Source organism: Apteryx mantelli, chromosome 20, assembly GCF_036417845.1.
Source record: "Apteryx mantelli isolate bAptMan1 chromosome 20, bAptMan1.hap1, whole genome shotgun sequence".
Lineage (NCBI taxonomy): Eukaryota > Metazoa > Chordata > Aves > Apterygiformes > Apterygidae > Apteryx > Apteryx mantelli.
Genome location: NC_089997.1, coordinates 12,954,125 through 12,976,215, shown reverse-complemented (window position 1 = coordinate 12,976,215; position 22,091 = coordinate 12,954,125). Strand labels below are relative to the sequence as shown.

Sequence of the window (22,091 nt, the reverse complement as noted above, 5' to 3'; positions counted from 1 at the left end):
TTAACATCAAAATTATTAAAACACGCCTGGTTCACCCTCACAGATCTGGTAGCCATGACCACAACCACGACCAATCTGTTGCTAGGCTATTACACAGAGACTGCTCTTTGGCTATTTGATGGAAGGTATCAATGTGTCATTGAATGACAGTTACATCATATTTGATTTGTTTTGATTTGATTGCATAAAAACAATAGGTGATGTTTACCAGCACATACACTCCTCCAATTGCTATTACCAGGGCTAAGTTGACCATTACTCCCAAGATATATGTGCCATTTGAAGAAGAAATATTATAGTATCTTTGACAGTGCGTACCATTTATGCTCCAAGTAAGGTTCCAAGTGGGCAATTTCTCTTGCTCAGTGTTATTTAAAATTACCAGGTTATTCTTACCAGTCCATGCAGTTTCTACGTCAGAATTATTGCTGGCCCTTGAACAGTCCAATTGAAACCTTGCTTGCGTATAATTATACTGTAGTGTGTAGTCACAGTTAGTTGTTTCTCCTACCCAAATTGTGAGGTTTCCGCGAGGCACGATGACACACCATGGAGCTTTATCATATGAATGTGCCTTAAAGGGTTGCTGCCAAAAATCTGGCACCCTAGGGTGTAAATATGTGAAATTGGACTGATAGCAGCCCAAACCAGAAACAGGCTCTTCTAGACAACCAAAATCGGTGCCCAGGGATTGAGGGTGGCGTAGGCAGCATCAACATTCTGACACGTTCCCCACTTGTGAGACCCTAGTCATAAATTGTACAATGCGATTATTTTCCCAGCGTAGGGTTAAACTTGTAATAGCTATAAAAGATTGAAATGATCCCAAAATCACATTTAAACACATAGCACAAAATAATTACAGAGTGTAACCAATAAACACAGTTCCCCTTGAATAAGTTTTCCTGGTGTTGCATGGGTACTCTCACTTCTGCAGTAGATGCTCAAGGAGCTGGAATGTCCTCTGAGGAGGTCGCAGTGCTGAGGGCCGCCTTTACTTGGGAGTGATGAATCCAGTTTTTTTTACCTGCAACCTTAAGAGCAGAATAAGGGCACAATAACACCTGTACAGGACCCTCCCATTTTGGTTGTAGCATGTGTTTGGCTTTATCATTTTTTGCCATAATATAATCACCCAGTCGATACAGATGAAGGTAATCTCCTAAAGGCAGAGATTGGGTAATTACAGCTGCATATCTCTTATTCCTGAAACTATTCTGCAGATACATAACATAGTGGGTGACAGCTTCATTTCCTGCCAAAAGGCTTTTATGTGCTGGGACAAAAGTTCCTGGGATCCTACCTGGTCTGCCAAACAAAATTTCAAAGGGGGTCAACCCATGGCTTGGGCCCGGGCATCATCTTAATTCCCACAAGGCTAATGGCAATGCTTCTGTCCACTTTAATTGAGTCTCCCTACAAATTTTGTTTAACTTCATTTTCAGTGTGTGATTCATTCTTTCTACCTGCCCTGAAGATTGAGGATGATAAGATGTATGTAGTCTTCTTTGAATTCCTAATGTTTCATATATTGCTTTTAGTATTTCAGCAGTAAAATGAGCTCCTTTATCAGAATTTATTTCCTCCAGTACCCCAAAGCGTGGTTTGATATCTTTCAGTAAAGCTTTCACTACCACTGGGCTGTAGCCTTCCTGGCTGGGAATGCTTCCGCCCAACCAGACAATCGATCAACTATGACTAGTAAATGTTTCTGTACTTTTCTTGGGGGCATGTTTGCAAAATCTATTTGTAATTTCTGAAACTGCATCCAAGCCCAAGGGTGCCCTCCTTTTATTTTAGCTTCTATCTTTGATTTAGCATTGTAGTTTGCACATATTAAACACCCTTTCGTTATTTGTAAGATTGCTTGAGTCAAAGCTGGTGCTGCCCATGACTGGGAAATTTGATTCTCTGAATAAGACATCCCCCCATGTGTCTATCCATGGAGTTCTCTTACTACTGGTATCAGCATAATCTTACGGAGCAACCATTTTCCCTGCAAAAAACATATCCCGTTTTTTTGTTCTGCTCCAAAATGCTTGCATCCTTCTACCTCTTCCTTGGGTGTTCCTTGGTGTTCTTTCTCCAGTTCTTCTGTAGTTTCAATCATTACCATTTCTTTTCATGGCTCCAGTTGGTAGGCAGTGGTTGCAGGGCAGTTTTGCTGTGACATCAGCAAGGTTATTTCCCATAGTTATATCCAAAGTGTCTGGTTGGTGAGCCCTCTGATACAGGACTGCTAACTGCAGAGATTTTTCCAAAGCCCTTAATAACTCTAAAATCTGATCTCAGTGGGCTACTTGATGCCCTGCCGATGTCAAAACCCCTTTTTCTCTCCAAATTATTCCCACTGCAAATACCACTCCCAAAGCATATTTGGAGTCCCTATAGATATTAGCAGTCTTATTCGTGGCTATAATACATGCTCGGGTTAAGGCTATCAGTTCCGCCGCCTGAGTCCCAAAATGTCCTGGAAGGGATCCTGCTTCCAGCACTATTTATTACAGAGTTACTGCATACCCAGCAACCCTTCGACCCTTTTCATAGTATGATGATCCATCACAGAACAATATTAAATCTGGATTGTGCAGAGACTCTTCTTTCACAGTAGGCAGAACAGTTGGCCTCAAATCTATTGTTTCCAAGCAACTGTGAAATAATTTTTCTTTGGGTTGCAGTATTTCTGGTAACAGAGTAGCTGGGTTTAGCCTATCACACTGTTCTAACACCACATTTGGTTCAGTGAGCAAAACTAGCTCATACTGATAAGCTATCGCACGCCAGTGCTGGGTAGTTTTCTGAACTAGCACACTGCTTGTGATTCTCTTTCGTTCATTCAGATATAACACAAAGGGCTTTCCATAGTCCAGTAAAGCTAGAGAGGGAGCCTCCATAACTGCCTGCTTTAACTCTTAAACGCTTTTCCACCTCTGGAGTCCACACCATTAAATCTGGTTCATTATCCTTTGTTAACTGTGTTAATACCTTTGCTTTTTCACTAAATCCAGGTATCCAATACCTATTAAATCCTATTGCACCTAAAAAGGCCCTAACCTGCCTTTTCATCTGAAGGACTAGTATTTCCTGGGTTGCTTGTATTCACTCAGATGAGATCAGTCTCTCTCCTGAGCAAATTATCATTCCCAAATAATTAACTTGTTGCTGGCACAACTGCCTTTTGGCAAGTGAGACTTTATGTCCCTTTTCCTCTAGGGCACACAACAATGTTTTAATATCTGGCTAACAAACATCACAATCAGTACTCACAATCAACAAGTCATCTACATATTGTATCAGTTTTTTGACAGCATAATCGTTTGTAAATCTCTTTTCAATATTCTCGAAAACAGTGTGGGAGAACCCATGGATCCTTGTGGCAGTCTGGTCCATGCATACTGCTGTGCTTTCCAAGTAAAGGCAAAGAGGAACTGTGAATCTTCATGTACTGGTATAGTAAAGAAAGCTGCCATTCAATCCAAAACAGTAACACAGCTTGCATCTGAGGGAATTTCCATAAGGACTTGGATCACATCAGGGACCACAGAGTGTGGTAGATCCACTATTCTATTAATTGCTTGCAAATCTTGTACAAAGCGGTATACCAGTTTCCCATTTGGGTCCAATTCTGGTTTCTTCACAGGCAATACAGGGGAGGGGAAGTACATTGTACTATAATTCCGTTCTTAACCAAATCAGCAATCACAGTCTCAATTCCCTGTTCAGCCTCCCAGGAAAGGGGGTACTGTTTTATACCCATTCCTGCTCTTCTGGTCCCTCTTCCTCTTTGACCTCATCCTCTCCCATTTATTCCCCTTCCTTTCACCTTTGGAATTCCTCCCAATGCTGCTGCTGCCAACATACTCACTTCCTCCCGCTTTCGCCTTTCCTTCTCCTTCCTTTCTTTTTCTGATCTTTCATCGTATATGAAAGTTGCTAATGATAGTATCTTCTGTAAATCCTCTCCCTGCCACCCTGGAACATGTTTTCTGAAATACTCATGGATATCTGGTGCTGCTTGCTGGACCAATACACTCACTACCAGCCTTTCATTAACATTTTCCACAGACATCCCTCAATAGCATAATAGGGCTTGCCATGAGCGATTCCAAAAAATTTCTCGGGTGTTCCTCAGACTTTTTCTAACGATAGTACCTTTTCTGAGATAACACCCATTTGCTCTGAAGTTCTTATTGCTAAAACTAGATTTTGGTATGCCGTTTCGGATGCTGCCTGATCATTTGTATTATTGTAATCCCAATTTTGATCTACTTGTGGTCAAGGTTGTTGATTATCATCTCAGTCTGCCAATATCTGTTCTCTATCCCCTGGCTGAACTATCTGTTGTAACAATACTAAAACATCCCCCCAACAAGGGTGATGTCCATCTGCTCTTGTAGAAAACAGTCGAGCTGCCTTTTCCAGGTCTTCCCGCACCCAGGGCATTTGCTGTGCCTATTGAATTAGATCTCCCAGAGACCATGGCTGATAAACATAGGCATGCAGTATCGGTGGGGGGAGCTGCTGGCCCTGTCCTGCTGGTATCCCCACAGCTGGGTTAGGCATCACAGCTCCAATCATAGAAGCTTGCAAAATGACAGATTAGTTTCCCAAGGGAAGCAATGGGTGTAGGTTAGTAGTTTGAGCAGAAGTGGATTCAGGTGCTCCTCTGGTGTAACCTTTGAACAGCTTTTGTACTGCTGGCTGGATTAAACTGGTTTCTTTGCAGTTCTTCAACTTTGTATGAAAAACAGGGCTAAGGCAAGGTCAGATAAGATGTTCTGCTTGCAGGGTGCACAACCTTGCATGTTCTTTCTGCCAAACTAGAGTAGAGTGGAAATTTCCTTAACAGAATTAAACTTCACCCAGATGCTTTCATCGTAAGCAATAGAGCCAAAGGAAGACAAGGTATTCTGGGGTTTTCTTCCTGTTCCAGAGAGAAGTGCATTTTTCCTGAAAGGGTTGTCTGCTAAAATACAGGGAGAGCACTAGAAGAAAGAAGCAGCAGCAATCCTAAACACCGCTGCTGGGAAGAAGGGTGACAGGGTTAGAATCCTTCACGTTTATTCATTTCCCCAAAGTACATCTCTGTCTCATGGTTGCAGAGTGTCTTTGTTTTGAGTGGAGGAATGCAGAAAAATCCCATTTTGGCCTTGCTGCTCTCTCAGGGGTTAGTATGAAGCAGTGGTGGGGTCAAGGCCCTGCTCCTGGCAGGAATCAGTTATCTACACGCAAGTGCCTGGTGCCTTCCGGACCCCCTGTAGCAACCAAGGGTTCTACATGGGGCTGTCAGACATGACACAGGCCCTGCTGCCCTCCAGGTCTCAATGGAGTGGCCAATTCATGGATGACTATTGTCATTGGCATTGTCATGGGTAACTGAATCGACCCTTTACTAATGGTAAAGGGAGCTTGCCAGTGAACATGGAGACACCTAAGACAGGATTCATTTGCTAAAAGGCAGTGCCTAGCATCATTTTTGGTGCTGGAGGTGGGTATCTGTCAGATCCTTCAGCAGTCCCTCCAGAAGGTGATGTTTGACTGTCAGTTCTGCCAGCCCCATTTGGTGTCTCAAACACCACAGGGTGGTTTGAATGCCTGTATTTAAGCAGTGTCATCCAACCCCTAGGTGTTAGTCTCTCCAAGACTGGTAAAATGACTCCCAGCCTGAAACGCAAACCTTCTCCATGGATGCATGTGTTACCATCTCCTAAGCTCCACCAAGGTGGTTTTGAAGACATGAATCCTAATAGATTTTGGGTGCCCTAGGAAACATTTCTGGATGCTTGGTCTTGCAAGAGAGGTCCAGCAATCCAATGGTAAGAGTTCCAGGATGTTAAAAGTTGCTAGATCTGGAAACCTGACAGAGGTGAGGCTGCCACAGTTCCTTGTGCCCAGGTCCAGGCAGTAGCAAGGCTGAGCTTCCATCCCCAGTAGGCACATATGCACACATAGACACAAAACACATTTACGGACCTACACGGCTGGCCACAGGAGAACAGAGACAGAAACACTCAACACTCACACAAACACAAACAGCACCAGCAGCCTCATCCTGTTCCCATCTCTGGCTGATCAGGATGAAAGCTGGTAAATGGAAAATATATACCTATATATACAAATATATCATAAGGATCCCTCCTGTAGCTGGTCTTAGATCTGCAGTCTATCCAGGAGCTGGCCGCTGGGTCCCCCTGCCTCCCCAGTTGCCTCACACACAGATACACACACAAACAGATGAGTTTCTCTGCTACAGAATCACAGAATCACTGAGGTTGAAAAGCACCCTGCTACCACCTCTTGTATGCTTCCTTGTCATGTCTGAGTTTAGTCAGGAGCTCCTTGTTCATCCTTGCAGGCCTCCTGCCACCTTTGCTTGACTTCCTGCATGTCAGGGTGGAACATTCTTGAGCTTGAAGAGGGCATCCTTGAAAATCAAGAAGCTCTCCTTGACCCTTCTTCTCTCCAGGGCTGTATCCCACGGGGTTCTTCTAAGCAGGTCCATCAACCTGCCAGAGTCTGGTCTCCTGAAGTCCAGGGCTGTGATCCTGCTATTTGCCTTGTTCCCCCCTCTCAGGATCCTGAAATCCACCACCTCATGCTTGCTGCAGCCAAAGCTGCCCCTGACTTTTACATTCCCAACCAACTCTTGTTTGTAAGCATGAGGTACCTCACCAGCTCCTCAATCACCTGTGTCAGGAAGGTATCATCAATGTGCTCCAGAAACCTCCTGCATTGCTTGTGCCCTGCTGTGTTGTCCCTCCAGCAGATATCACGGTGGTTCAAGTCCCCCTGTGAGGACCAGGGCCTCTGAACATGAGGCTTCTTCCAACTGTCTGAAGAAGGCCTCACCTACTTCTTCCTGATCAGGTGGTCTGTAGCAGACACCCACCACAACATCGCCCATGTGGGTCTCCCTCTAATCCTGACCCGTCAGCTCTTACCTGCTCATCATCCCTCCTGAGGCAGAGCTCCATGCATTCCCACTGCTCTCTCACATAAAGGGCAACTTCCCCTCCTGGTCCAGAATTATGGCTCTTCCCATACCAGAAATCCAGACCCCACAGTTTCTCCCGTAGCTGGTTTGGACCACCTGGTCCCTCCAGCAGCCAACTCACAGACCCTCTGGGCTCTCCAATATCCAGCCCAGACTTATGGCCTCTCTGATAACTGGATCCCAAGCCTCTTATCCTATTTGCTGGCTAGTCTGCCTTGACGTTCCCTAGTGATTACACACACTGACATACACACCCACACAATGTGCACACACTCCAGTCCCTCCAGCTGCTGGCATCCCAGGCAGATGGGTCTCTATGACTCGTGATCCCCAATCCAGCAGCTGGCACTGAGACCTCCTTACATACACATGCACACGGAATAGAGAGCCCCCTCACCCCAGAAAATGGAATTTAATAAGAAGACAGAAGAGGCTGGGGTGATCAGGTGCTTTTAGCCCCTCAGAACACCTTAATCCCACCCTTTCCTGCCTTTGGTCCTTCCCTAAACACCCCATTGTAAGTCTTGTGCAATCCCAAAATGCTCTTCCTGCCATCCCAGAATGAATCTTATACACCCGTAAGCAGTAAACCCCATCCTCAGTCTGGTAGGCCATCCTGAGAGGCTCTCCTGTTGACCTATATGGGTGGGTCTCGGACACAGATATGTTGGACCTGTCTCCTAATGGATGTTTCTCCCCTGGAGTTTTTCATCATTTCTCTGAAAACAGGGTGATTTATGTCCTAGAAATGCCAATTTTTCATCTTTCTTTCTTATGGAAGTGTGGGGGTTTAGGTCAAATTAAAATGCTCATTGGGGTATGTGTGAAACCAAGCAGGCCAAGGGCATCCCACCTGACCATGACTGAGTCCTGAGGACATCAAGTCCACAGAGCATTTCCTGGCACTGATCATACCTGATACGGGCCATAGCATCTGTACATCTATCTTGATGACCCAGTAAGCCCTTTCCAGGCCTGTCTGTGTCCCGTCCCTCCCCAAAGAATGTGTCACACATTCAAGATCCAAGATCTAAAAGGAATTAAAGAGACAGAAGTGAAAGCCAGGCAGACAATAACAGTATTTTAAAGTTTAAACCTCAACGAACATATCAAGCAACAATTGTACACCGAGATTAAAGACATCCTGCAGGATTTTCTTGTCCATCATCTAGGGCATCTTTCGATGCATCCAGTTATCTGGAGGATTTTTCAGATCCCCTCCAGTGTGCTGTAATCACAGTAAAGTGATCCTCCAGAGGGTAGAATTAGTGTCACATCACACCAGACATTGAACGTCTCAGATCATGGTCTGAGCTCACTTTGCCATCATCAGAGAGACTGGAAGATGATCCACCTCCTTCTGAGGGAGATGCTGAAATGATCCCAATGAATCAGTCTGGCTCCCTTTTCTACCGGTGGTCAGTAAGTCAGTTCAGAAAAGATGTTGTTTTAGATCCTTGTTCCTCCCCGATCTCCTTTCCTAAACATTCCTTATTTAGTTTTGTATAGTCCCACAAGCACCCCTCAAATATCCAAAATCTTCATGTCTTGTTTCCTCCTTCTTATCAGTTACAAAGCCCAAGTTGGCCTTCTCCAAAGCTATGCCTGTAGTTTCTTCATGGCCTGTCAGTTAGTGGCTGGAGACTTGTCATTGTCGCTGTTATGCTTGTCTGTCAGGTTTGTGTCTGTGGGTTTTGTTAAGTACTTCGCCTTTACTTATTATCTGCTTTGCACTGTAAAGGTCCATGATCAGATAACCTTAATGAAGCAGATGCTCTCACATACCACATACCCTTCCATCAGCCAGACAAGCGTATCAATCATCAGTCTGCTGACAGAGGACTGCTCCCTTTTTCCATTCTCCTCTCTGTTTTCCTATGCTTGTTCTTCCTTATTCACCTTGATCTCATCCTTTTCCTGCCTTTGGCCCTTCACTGGAACATCCCAGCATAAGCTTTGTGCACTCTCACAAGCCCCATAAAACATCCCAGAACAAGATCTACACAGTCCCACAAATCTCCTCCAATATCACACAAGGAGTTTGCTCTTTCCCAAGAGACCCTGGATAATTTTGTCTCCTTGTGATCAATTACAGAGTAGTGCTGGACCCTCTGCAGGGCTACAGTGGCAATGTTCCCTCAATGCCCATCCATCAGTGATCCAGGAGCTCTGGTCTCTGTTATTTACTGCTCGGTACTTTGGAGGGCTGGGTTGGTATTCATGGAGACCTCAAATGCTGCCAATTTGGGATGGCAGGAGCCTCCTGAAATTCAGCCAAGGAAAGGACAGAGTCCTGGAGCTGGGGTGGAATAACCCCAATAGCCCCATATCAAAGGTGGGCTGGGGACTAACTGGTGAGACAGCAGCTTTGCAGAAGAGGACCTGGGGCTCTTGGTGAGGAAGCTGAAGAAGATTCAGCAGTGTGCCCTGGTGGCAAACACAATCAACCAAGATGTGACTCCCAAGGTCCCATACTGCAGACAGATAAAGGAGTTGAGATGTGTGGGGAACCTGGCCCCTAAGCCCACCCTTGCCCTAAATTCTGGAGGACCTTGGTAAAAGCTTTCCATCGGGAAGGAGGGCAGGGGAGGGAAGCCTGATCTTCCAAGGGTGAAGGAACTAGGATGGGAGATGGTTGTCCCCATCTCCCTATGAGAAGCTAATGGGCAAAGAGCAGAGCTGCAGCTGGAGCCAGCGGTGCACAGCTAGAGTGGGGGCTTCCTGATCCCTCAGTGTATGGGGAAGGGAAGGATGTGGGGGAGGGAGACCCAGGTGTCGCTCGCACCTCTTTTTTATCCCTCAGCAACACAAACTGCCTCCCCCGCCACACCCCAGCTTCTCCACCTCCTCTTGCAGCAGGAGAAAGCACAGCTCCTCACCCAGACCACCCAGCTGCTGCATCCCTAGCTGGTCCCTGAGGCCATGCCAGGCCAGAGGAGGGAAGAGAGGTGTGATGGGATTAACCCAACTGAACCCCCGTATAGAAGGAAGGGCACATTTTTTCTCAGGACTCCAGAGAAAGGGGACATGCACTGCAGGCTGACATGCCAGCTTTTACCCTGGAAATGTGCAAGGCTGAGGGAGAGGGCTCCCATCCCAGTGACCCACAACGAGAAAGATCCCCCCCACACACTTCTCCATAGAAGGTACTCATATGTCATCCCAAATTTCTTTCTTCTAAATTCCCAGAAAAAGAAGACTTAGACACTTCACCACATGTAAGACCACCATGCTCAAAGAAAAAGCTAACGGATGACATTTTTAACCTTCTCTTCTAAATAACAACATTTCTCTCCAATGACCTTTCCCTTTCATCCCCTTGTCACTCAACAAGCAGGCTCAATGCCAGGCACTTCTAAAGAGGTCCCCTGCACCTAGTGCTTGACTTTGCAAAAGAGCTGGAAGGAATTTGCGCCCAATGTCAGTCGACTAGCGTGAGCTCTGGATGCCACCCAAATCTCTCCTGAGCACCCTCCTCAAGGCTTCTCTGACCTCCCTGTTCCGCAGGCTGTAGATGAGGGGATTGACCAGGGGCGTGAGGACAGTGTAGAAAAAGGAGAACACTTGGCTGAGCTGCCTCAGAGAGGCTGTTCTGGGCATCAGGTAGACAATGATGAGGGTGCCATAGAAAATAGTGACAACAGTGAGGTGAGAGGAGCAGGTGGAGAAGGCCTTCTGCCTGCCCACACTGGATGGGATCCTCAGGATGGCAGCTATGATGCACATATAGGAGGCTAGTGTGAACAGGAAGGGGAATATTAAATCCAAGAAAGACAGGATGAAAGTTACTATTGTGACCACCCTGGTGTCACTGCAGGAGAGTTCCAGCAATGGGGTAAAATCACAAAAGAAGTGGTCAATAGCCTTGGGGCCACAGAACTTTAACCTTGACAAGAAGACCATGACTATTATAGAAAACACTAAACCACCTAGCCAAGATACTGCTGCCAGCTGGAAACAGACCTTCCAGCTCATGAGGCTTGCATAGAGCAGGGGCTGGCATATGGCCAAGTACCGATCATAGGCCATGGCTGCCAGCAGGAAACACTCAGTAGCTGCAAAAGACCCAAAGAAATAGAACTGAGCCATACAGCCAGAAGCAGAGATGGTCCTTTCCCCTGTAAAGAGGCTGGTCAGCAGCCTAGGCAGGATGGTGGAGCTGTAGCAGGTCTCCAAGGAGGACAGATTGCCCAGGAAGAAGTACATGGGAGTGTGCAGATGCTGGTCTGCCACCACAAGAACAACAATGAGGCTGTTCCCAACCACAGTCACAAAGTAGATCAAGAGCGAGAGAAGGAAGAGTGGTGTTTGGAGTGTTGGGACACCATTCCCCATTCCCAGCAGGAGGAACTTGTTTGATGATGTCCAGTTGTTCCCTTGTCCTTTATCCATATGATGTTGTTTGTCTTTTTTCTGCACTTTCCACAACATGGACCTGTGAGAAATGATACGTATTTTGGCATTTACTTTCAGGAAGAGTCAGGAAGAACATTGCTGGCACCAAAAAATGAAACCTATATTCTTTTGCTCACTGTGAAAGGGATAAAGAGAGAATGTGCATTAGCTGACATTTTCACAGCCTCCTTTCCTATTCCTATTTTTTTTTTCCAGTAGGACCCAGTATATGGGGTGTGGAAAGAGATCCTTCTGGATCACCATCGCAGTGCTGGAAAGCACTGTGTGTCAAACTCTAGAGGAAAAAGGGCAAGGCAGAGTGGGGAAGGGGAAGGGGAAGAGGAAGGGGAGGGGGAAGGGGAAGGGAGAGGGAGAGGAGAGGTGAGGAGAGGAGAGGAGAGGGGAGGGGAGGGGAGGGGAGGGGAGGGGAGGGGAGGGGAGGGGAGGGGAAGGGAACTTACTTTAAGGAGACAGGCCAATTTCTTCCATTGGCAAAGGGTAGGTCAAGATCTACTAGCTCAGATGAATAAGGGACTTTGCAGTGGGACTGGCACAGAGAACTCATGAACCCACATTATGTATGAAACTGGAGAGAAAAAACATTGAGGAGGAGGGGGAAAAGTAAATGGGAAAGAGAAAACGGTAGCTGTGAGTGAGCCAGACCACATGAGAGGGGCTTTGTGCAGTAAGGAAAGGAAAGAGCAGGGAGGATAATTTGCCTGACCTCTTTCCCTCCTGAGCAGCAGCTCCTGAGGGCTCAGGGGCTGCCTCCCTGCACACCCCAGCCCAGCAGCCGGAGCTCAGCATGGCCAGCTGTGCTCATGGGGCTCCCTGCTCAGCACTGCTGGGCACTACAGGGGGGGGTCGCCAGGGTGCTGGGGTGAGGGGGGACAGGAGCAGGTTCAGGGGCATGGGCAATGCCAGGACATGCCTGACTGCATGGTCAGGGAAAGTCCATGCCTGAGACACACAGCCTTCTGCCTGGTACCCTTCCTGGAGTTCTCACAAAAATAGGGATAGAGAAAATCGCATCCTTGCTATTCCCTTCCTCTCCCTTTAGACTTTTCAGTGAGTTGATGTGCAAGGAGATGCCTGTACTGTCAAGAGAGCTCTTGGGATGGATGAGCTTCCCATACTCTCACCCATCTCCTAGGCTTTCCCCGGAGGTCATAATGATAGGCACCAGTAAGAGGCTTCCAGAATCAGCACAGAATGACTTAAGTCCCCAGCCCTCCCCACTAAATAAGTGAGAGTCGACTGTGAGAAAGCTGAGGGCCTGAGACCAAATCCTATAAGAATATGGGAAGGGGGAGAGAGGAAAAGCCATTAATGGTTGGGGAAGAGAAGAGCAATGCATTTTTAGCCCCAAACACCATGCCCAAACACTTCTTCCAGTCGAGGTGGGTGAGTGCCTCAGGGCTGGCTCCAATAAATTGGCAGCCCAGCTGTAAGTCAGTACCCCCAGCCCCTCCCCAGGATCTCTTCTCTGTGGTGCCAGGGACTCGGGAGAGTCTGGGGGAAAGAGGGAGCTGAGGTGGGAAGACATGCAGAAAAGGACAGGACTGAGACTCTGGTCTCACTCACAAACTCCCACTACACAAACACCCAGCAGCAAAATAAACAGTGCCCTGACATACCTCAGGACATCGAGCACCAACCTGCAGTTCTCAACATGAAGGGATGACCTCTGTGCTGATGGTACCTGGGAATGAAGACCAAGGTTGGGATCTCAGCCTCTGCATCTTCCCCACCACATCCTTTCCTTCCCTGGACTCTCTGTAGACCACAGCCCAGGGCTCAGGCTTTGCCCTGCCTTTTCCATCTTCACCCAGCATCTCCTGCAGTGAGTCTCCAGCAGCACCCAAATGCCTCCGGCTCTCCAGAGTGTCTTGGAATTAATAGCACTAATGAGTCTCTGAAGATGGACCTTCATCTTGGTTCTCCCCAAGGACTGCAGACAGTGTGCCGTGCATGACTGGCTCTCAAAGGAGACTGAAACTTCTGAACTCTGGAAACTTTGTAAAGAACTCCGGCAAGGCCTGCCTTTATGCATAACTCCCAGTCATTTCAATCCTCATTCATGCCCCTTTGGAAAGGAAACTGAGGCAGGGCAATTGCCAGGACTCCTCCAAACTCATGACACAAAGCCAGGAGAAATCCCATGAATGGGATTCCCCTCACTTCCCTGCAGATGGCTGTTCACTGACTCTCTCAAGTTTAGAGAGCCCTGATTGCCTGAGCTGGTCCCTCCAGCCTCCCATGGTGGTCAGTGGGGAGGAAGAGGCTGAGCCACAGACATTTCCTCCCAGCCATGGAGACTTGCCCTTGGGCATGGGGTGAGTCCCCCTAGGGTGCCAGGCTCTGTGCTCCCAAACCTCTCCCTGAGGCACAAGGACCTGACATGTTGGGGGCTGAAGGGAACAGAGATACCAATATGTCCTCCCAATTCAGGTCCATCTCTTGTCCCTGGGAGGTGCCCAGGGACCTCCTTTTCACCTGTTGTGGCACCAGTGGGTGCCACCAGGCATGATTCCTCTTGGTCCTGTTGGACTTGCATCATGAGATGCCATCTCCTTGTCCTCTGTCCTTGCTGGAAGGGGAGAAGAGCATGGCTCCATGGACGCAGACATTTGTGCTGTAGCTTCTAAGGACAAGAGACATTTATCTCAATGGGCAGACTGTTTATTTATGAGGGGCACAGTCATTTCATTATTAGTGCCATCACAGAGGTCTGCCCGTTGGAGCTTGAGATGGGCACTCCACATCCCCTCAGGTGTGCTGGTGTGTGGCAGTCCTTTTCCTGTACACGAGAAGACAATGCAGCCCAGCTCTCGTAGTGTCTCTGGCCTTCAGCTGCCTTTTGGGAATAACCTTGAAGCTCCATGCCACATCTCCCCATTCCCTCAGTTTTCTCAGATACCTAGGATCATCAGTAATGGTCCTAGACACATACATCATAGGATCAAAGGATATTTCAGGTTGGAAGGGATGTCTAGATATTTCTGGTCCCACCTCCTGCTTGAGGCAGGGTCGGGTTGACATCAAACCACGTTGTTCAGGGTTTTATCCCATCAGTTCTTGAAAATCTCCAAGGACAGAGACTGCTCGTCCTCTCCAGGCAGCTTCTTCCAATACTTGACTGTCCTCATGGTGAACAATTTTTTTCCCACTGTCTAGTCTAAACCACTCTTCTTTCAACTTCTGCTTGTTGTCTCTCATCCACCCACATTGCCCCACAGTGAAGCTCTATCATCATTATGACCTCATCGTAGGTATTAGAAATCTGTTATTGCTCCCCAAAATCATCTCTTCTCCTGCCTGAACAAACCCTGTTCCTTCACCTGTCCTCACTAGGTAATCAGTGCAACCCCCTGAGCATCTTCATGACCCTCTACTGAACTCGTTCCAGTTTGTTGACGTCTTTTCTATATTGAAGTCCCAAAGCTGAACACAGTACTCTAGATGTGATCTAACAAATACTGAGTCACAGGGAGCAATCACTTCCTTTGATCTACTGGCCTTGCTCCTATTCACACAGTGGGGCTGCAGGGGAAGCTGCCTGGCTGAGTTGCTCAGATCTCTTTGGCAGTGCTTTGGCAGAGGGGGATACGGGTAGTCCTGATTAATAGCGGCAGTTTTAAGTTAAAATTAGGAAACTCTGTTTTTACAAATTAGGGAAAAAAAAGCTTCTAATGTCTCTAGGAACTACAGGCCCCTGTGTGGGAGGCTTCAGAGGGGGCTGCATTTGCTTGCAGTAGCATGCTGTGTGCTGGTGCTGATCTGAGCTTTGGGAAGCTGCAGAAAGCTTTTCCCCAAATCCACATGTTTTCTGGCAGTGCTGTGCACAGCTGCCTGGCATCGCTGCAGCAGGAATTGCTGGGGCTGTGGTCTGAGCAGCAGCAAAGTGCTGCCAGAGCTCCCTGCTGCCCTGGCATGGAGGGGAGCTGCTCCCTCCAGGCTGAGCAGCTCTCCTCAGTGTGGGGACCCCGGGGGACTGACCAGGGCAGAGATACAGTCTCCATGGGACCCCACCAATCTTTATTCCCTTGTGGGCACTATGCCACCCACATCACAGTGCCCTTGTACACACTGTGCAACCCCTAAATCCCCCATGGAAAGCCTGGAGAGAAAAAGCCCTAATAAATCTCAAACCACAGCAGTTTAGAGGAAAATCCATCCCGAGTAAAACTGAGAAAGCTCAGCCACTTTGCAAGGTGGTTGTTCACTCACCCTAAACCTCTCTGAGGAAATGCAAAATACCCTGAAATGACACTTTATACCCTGCAGTCTGCCAAGCTAAAAGAAAACTGGCATTTCCATCCTTTGAAGACCCCCAGAGCTCGCTGGGCCCTGCTACTGGCAGAGGTGGCCTTCACGCATCTCCCACAGTACCTGGGCTGGGCAGATTTCTCCTCCCTTGGCGCTTGTGAGCCCAGAGTGCTGCCTGCGGGTCAGGGCTGGCTCTGCCCATCCTCATTTTCCAGCCTGTTTAGGTATCTCCCACAGGGGCTAAAAGGCTCTTTGGATCACTGATATCAAGCTGAAGGCAAAGTCAGGAGGACATCCCCAGGGCTGGATTAAGAGCCCTGCTGAGCTACACAGCCCACTTTGCTGAGCACATCTTTGCCTGAATGGACTTTCCCCTTCCACGTGGGGTACAGCCAGGGCTGCACTGTGGAAAGGACACAATTCAATGAAGTGCTTGAATTTATCCAGGAGAAATGCAATGAAAGCCTCCAAGTAGGTGGAGACTGTGGAGGCAATGACATGGAGACCACCAAGGCATTGTGATAGGTGTCCCCATGGTCACCACCAACACATTGTAATATGGGGGCCCCCACGGTGACCGCCACATCGTTGCCTGAAAGCCTCTGGTCTGAGCTTCTGAGCCTGGCTAGGAATAGGTATCTGGGGAGCGGGCTGAATTTTCCTCTCCCCAGCTCTGTGCTCCCTGGGCCTTGCAGAGGCTGCCCTTCTTCAGGCGCTCCATAGCAGACATCCACTACAAGGCCACCCCTGTTGGTCTGCCTGCTAATCCTCACCCATACACTCTCGAATGCCTCATTGTCCGTCCCTAGGCTGAGCTCCCTGCACCCCTGCTGCTTTCTCACAGAAAGGACAACTGCCCCGCCTCGCCTTCCCAGCCGGGCCTTCCTAAGGAGCCTGTATGCATCCATCGCAGTGCTCCAGGCATCTGAGCCACATCTCCATGATGCCAATGAGGGGGGCAGGCCTGTAACTGCACATGGACTCCTAAGTCCTCCTGTTTGTCCCCCAGGCTACGTGCATTAGTGTACAGGTATTTGAGAGAGGTGCCGCATTGTGCTGATTTCCCAGAAAAGGTGTGAGAGTTTCCCCCATAGTTACTCTCTAAGCACTTTCTTACTTGCCTGCATACTCTGTGTTGGGCTCCTTCAGGGTTTCTTTTCTCCACATCACCCTGCACCTTTTCCTTGCCATCCCAGGCCAGCACATCCTCACTGTTTTTGAGTCACCGTCTCCCCCGAGTCACTCACAATTTAAGGCTCTCCTCACCAGCTTGACCAGCTGGTTGACCATCAGGCTGGCAGATGGGAACAGTTGCCTTCCAAATGAAGCGTGACAACCCGCAGCATCAATCCCTCACTGCGGGCTCGGCTTCAGGAGCTTCTCCAGCTGCTGTAACCCCAGGCCACCCGGGGAAGCAGGTGCTCCCCTCTCCTGTGATCCTCTTCCTACTCATGGGGCTCGTTTTCAGTCAGAAATCCCTCTCACCACAAAACTGCAAGGACTGGCACGGGCTGAGAGCAGGACTGTAGGCGATGGACCATGTGCTGCTGCAGCATGGCTTTACGCCCCCCCTCAGCTTGATGTGACACCAACCCTTAACCTGAAAAAAAAAAGCTGAACTCGGGTGCTGAGGTTCATGAGATGGGCTTGTTTCTCCCCACGCTCATTTACTATCCTCGAGCCCTCTGCCCTGGGGCTGCACTGAAGAGCCAGGCCGCAGCCCCTTGACTCGGCCCTTTCCCATCATGGCCCTGGCACAGCCAGAATGAAATTAAGCCCTTGAGCTTGAAGGGTGGGAAAATGGAGTTAATACCATTAATTAATTACAATTAATATGCAACCTACTGACTTTTATTTAAGGAAAAAGTTTCTTTTCTCTTCTTCCTCTCAATTTCCTGCTTTTTAACATAAGAGGAAAGCAGAAAGTCTGTAACTTTTAGCAGGGTTCCCTGGTTTTAAATACCTGCTCTCTGCACCTTTTAAACACCCTCCCCAACACACACACACACACACAAACCAGTTTCTTTCCTTTGCTTCAGCAGCCAAGATTCAGAAAGCATAAGTGGGGAGGGAAAAAAAAAGATAAAAGAAGGAACAGCAAAGGGAAGACGAATACATTCTCATTCAGCACATGCTGGTATTTCAGAAGGGAAAGCTCAAAGCAGCAAAAAACACCTGTGTGCTCCAGTCCAGCTTTTAGCCAGAGGCACATTTCATGCTGATCCTTCAGTCACAACTCGCTAGCATCGGTCTCCCAGCACACACAAAGCACAACCCAGCCTTCTCCTGCCGACATCCAGGGGTAACTACAAACAGGGTGAACACGGGCTGCGGAAGCTCTGGGGGAAGGAGCGGCCCCGGCAGCGCAGGGTCATTCCCCATGCAGAGGGGCTGCGTGCGGCAGGGCTGCTCACAGCTCCTGCTCGCCCCCACGACACTTCCCCAGGGGCTTCTCAGCAGGAAGCTCCAGCCAGGGACGACACCAAGGGCAAGGAGCTTCCTGAGCCTCTGCTTCCAGATCCCTGCTGCTGGCGTGGGGGGAAGGGAAAGGAGCTGCCAAGTCTGGGCAAGAGCCCCAGACTCCGAAGCCCACGGACAGACCAGCAGGTCTGCGAGGAAGCTCAGAAAGCGCCTTCACCCCGCTCTGCCCATGGGCAGCACCAGCAGCACCTCTGCTGGCCCCACCACGCCTGCTGTCACCTCCAGCCTGGAGCCACCACGAGCCCAGCTCCACCCATGCCCTCCCCTCGCCGCCGGGACGGCACTGACAAACAGCCACCACAGCCGGCACCAAGCTGCGGGGCCGCCAGCACAAGGGCCGCAAGAGCCGGGGGCTCCCGTGGGGCCGGAGGTGGCCCAGGCCGGGCTGCACCTTCCCCAGCAGCTGCTCGCACACAACGGGCCGCCGCGCCTCCGGCTGCCCCCGCGCGCACAGCCGCTCGCTCTGCCCAGCCCACGGCCCTCAGCCCTCGGCCCTCGGCCCCGGCGCGGCAGCTCCCGGCGCTGCGGCTCGAGGCTCCGGGCGGCCCCACACCGGGAGACGCTGCCCCGCGCGGCACCAGCCGCCTCTCGCCTCCTCCCTCCCCGCAGGGCCCGGGCAGCCCCACCCCGCCCCGCCCCGCCCCTCACCACCCTCCTCTGCACCAGTGCGCATGCTCCGTGGGAGGAGGCGGCACTTCTGGCCCTGTGGGGGTGGGGCCTGAGTGTCCATGGCCACCGCCCCTGGTGCCGCCGGCCCCACCCCTGCCGGGCCCCACCGCGGCGCCGCTCTCGAGGCCACGGAGAAGCAGCTGCGGCAGCGGCGGGTGTTGGCGGCTGCTGCGCAGGGAGCCTGGAGCGATGCTGCGGCCCGGTGTGTGCTCGTGTGCGCGGAGCCTGTGGCGGCTGCTGCCGGCCGGGGCCGGGGCTGGGGCCGGGGCTGGGGCCGGGGCTGGGGCTGGGGCTGGGGCTGGGGCTGGGGCTGGGGCTGGGGCCGGGGCGGAGGGCGGGGAGCGAGGGGGAGCGGCGCTGGGCTGGCCCTGGGCTGCGGGAGTTGTGCTGCAGGGGAGTGTCGGCAGGGAAATGCTGCTGCTGGGGCGCTGCTGCCACAGGGCCCCGCTCTGCCCCAGGGCCCGGGCGAGTCTGCGCCAGGGGACGCACGCGCACATGACGGGAGCCCCGGGAGGCCGCGGCCTTTTGTTCAGAAGTGGGCGAACAAGCCAGGGGCCATCACAGCCCTTGGCATTATCTGCCATGAGCGGGTGGCCCTGACATTTTGTCTCCATCAGGAGCCCAAGAAAGGGGCTGGAGGGGGGATCCCAGAGTGTCCCTCTGCTGGGAGAGCATAGAGAAGCGCTGGAGGCCGGCCCAGAGGAGCCACCTGACCATAGAGATGGGCTGTCCCCTCCAGGTGACCATAGAGATGTGGCATGGTGTGTCGCAGACCGTCCCTCTGCCGCAGAGACCATGGAGCCAGCGCTGGCGGAGCCAACCCCAGAAAGTGCCCGAGACTCGTGACCCTCCTGAACTCCCCTTCTCACCGCGCTTTCCTTTCCACCCCTTCTTCATCCCACGCTACTTCCAGTGCTACCTCCAGGGGAGAAATGTGGTTTGTCCCGGTTTCCTGCACATGTTACGTATCACAGCAAATACAGCCCTTCCCTGTTTCTGGGGTTTGACCACAGGTGTGAAACGCTGGTGCTGGCTGACGTTCAAGATCTTTTCCCAATACAAAAAGCATTCCCAGCTTTTACATTTGTGGTGCTTTTCCATGCAGACTGGGCACCTCTCTCACAAAATCCTGGACAAACCATTTAAAGACTAATAGCCAGGGCCTTGTGCTGCCCCAGATCTACACATCAGCTTGCAGTCAGGGCACCTTATTCTTGTGCCCATGTTATCTTGTGCCCAGTCTCACAGCAGGCAGAAATGGCAATAATACAGCTATGGAGATGTTTGTGCAATGCCTGACAGAGCTCAAAAATGTTTCTCCACCCAAATACCTTCCTGCCATCCTTAACATGAGAATAATGTTTGCTGTGCAAAAGGAGAAAAGAGATTTGGGATATTTGAGATAGTTGTTTGGCTTAAATATCCCCCAGCCTTTTCTTACCCTTGGACACAATGAAGATGTGTTTAGTAATGTGTAGCAGATCCTCACACAATGGAGTTTTGCTCAGCACGACTGTCCTGTTTATGCACCACCAACAAAACAGTGGCCATTGCCCCTGCTATTTAGCTTGACTAAGTAGTGCTACTTTCTGTGGATGGTTTAGAAATGGAGCGTAGATCATATGGCACTTTCTGTCCCACCCCAGCCACTTTTACAATAAAGGTTGGCAGATGGAAAGTCTGATCAAAAAAAACAAAACAAAACTCCCTTTGACTCTAGGGGATCACTGACCCAAACACTTATAAAATCTCTGTATTTGTATTGCTTAAATCAATAGTGGGGAACTAGAACGATGTGTGCCAAAGCTGGTCCTTCATGCTGCAACCCCAAAGCCTAAGCCTCTGTGCCCTTTGGGAACCAAAAGGTGATGGAGAAGCAGGACCTCAACATCAAGACCAAGTGGCTGCAGCACCTCCAGGGCCTGCACTGTTAAAGGACGCTGGATCCAGTGGATTTTTGAATAAAGGGATTCCTGCTTCCTGGTCCACTGCAAGGGATACTGCTGCAGTTCTCTGTTCCCTGGTCCTGACAGCAGCGAGACGGAGCATGTACTTCCAAGAGGCATACACACACTCTGTACGGACATGGTCGACCACCAAAAAAATCACCTCCGGCAGGGGCACAGTACCTTTACAGGCACCACGGAGACATGAGCAGCACTCATAAACATGAACGATACAAATGGCCTGGTCCTGTTCTTGCTCACCAGCTAATCAGACTCAGAGCTTGCAGGAGACCTCACACGCACCCTCGCACGGGTGTCTCTGGTAGCTGGCTGCCTTGACGTCTGCAAGCCTTCCACACGTGCACTCACGCAGAACAGCGAGCACGCTCACCCAGAAAAGAGCTAGGAAAAGGATTTAATACAATGATAGGCTACACCGCAGAGAGCAGGTACACAGCCTGGCCAGACAAGTGTCCCTGCCAGCAGCTTGCTTACACATGACTGGCCCCTTTTATTCCCTCTGCCTCCATTTTCCCATGCTGCTTCTTCCATGATGCAGCTTGATCCCTCCCTTTCTCCAGCTTTATCCCCTTTGAAATAAACAGCCCATCTCTGAGTACTTTTTTCTTCATTGGTGCCAGTTTTACTGCCTACGTACTCAAGTTTAATATTTCTGGTCCGGTTAGCTAGGTAACCTCTGGCTCATATGGTGCTTCTGATATCGTTACCTCGGTACTGCTGGTGCTGCAAGAGTCTGCTCCCCGGAGGATCCCCAATACACCAGTTATGTGTGACGCTTGTCCTTTTCTCATATAACTCTCCCTTAACCACCGCTGAAATGCAGCCATCGCTCACCGTGCTGTCTGGAACTTGGCAGGGTCTCATTCTGTTCCCTGCAGTGTCCAATGATTTCTCATAGCCACTAGTTTCTCACGCCCTGTTCAGTTATCTCAACCCCGAGGCAGAGCCTAGGCGTCTGCCTGCATACCCTAACCCTGTGTTGCCGGTGGAGCTGTGGGCCTGGATGGGAAGACCCAGGGCCACCACATCCTTCACTGTGGTGCACAAGGACCCAGCCAGAGCAAGATGACTGAGCTGCCCAGGAGTGGCCAGGTGCTCTGCTGGGCTGAGCTTTGGTCACCCAAAATGCCGTAGCTTCCCTGGGGTCCCACATGAGGAGACAGGCTGCAGAGCTGAACTGGACCCAGTTTTCCTAAAAAGAGTTCCACCTTGTAGAATTCCCTTTGGAAATGGGATGCTCACACACAAAATTTAAAAGAGCTGTTAACAGTAATTCTGCCCCTCAGAAGCCCTAACAAAATGAAATGCTGATTAGA

General features: G+C 50.1%; 3 protein-coding genes across 3 annotated transcripts in view; 1 reads left to right on the top strand and 2 right to left on the bottom strand.

Moving 5' to 3' along the window:
• LOC136993803 (antigen WC1.1-like) overlaps positions 1-22,091 on the top strand; it is a 350,141-nt gene that overhangs the window by 97,540 nt on the left and 230,510 nt on the right. The window lies entirely within an intron of this gene.
• LOC136993747 (antigen WC1.1-like) overlaps positions 1-22,091 on the bottom strand; it is a gene marked incomplete at both ends in the record, with an annotated part of 213,633 nt that overhangs the window by 27,251 nt on the left and 164,291 nt on the right. The gene's annotated exons all lie outside the window — the stretch shown is intronic.
• LOC136993750 (olfactory receptor 6N1-like) lies at positions 10,424-11,386 on the bottom strand. The gene has a single exon (XM_067308693.1). The coding sequence runs from the start codon at positions 11,384-11,386 to the stop codon at positions 10,424-10,426; it is 963 nt and encodes a 320-aa protein (XP_067164794.1).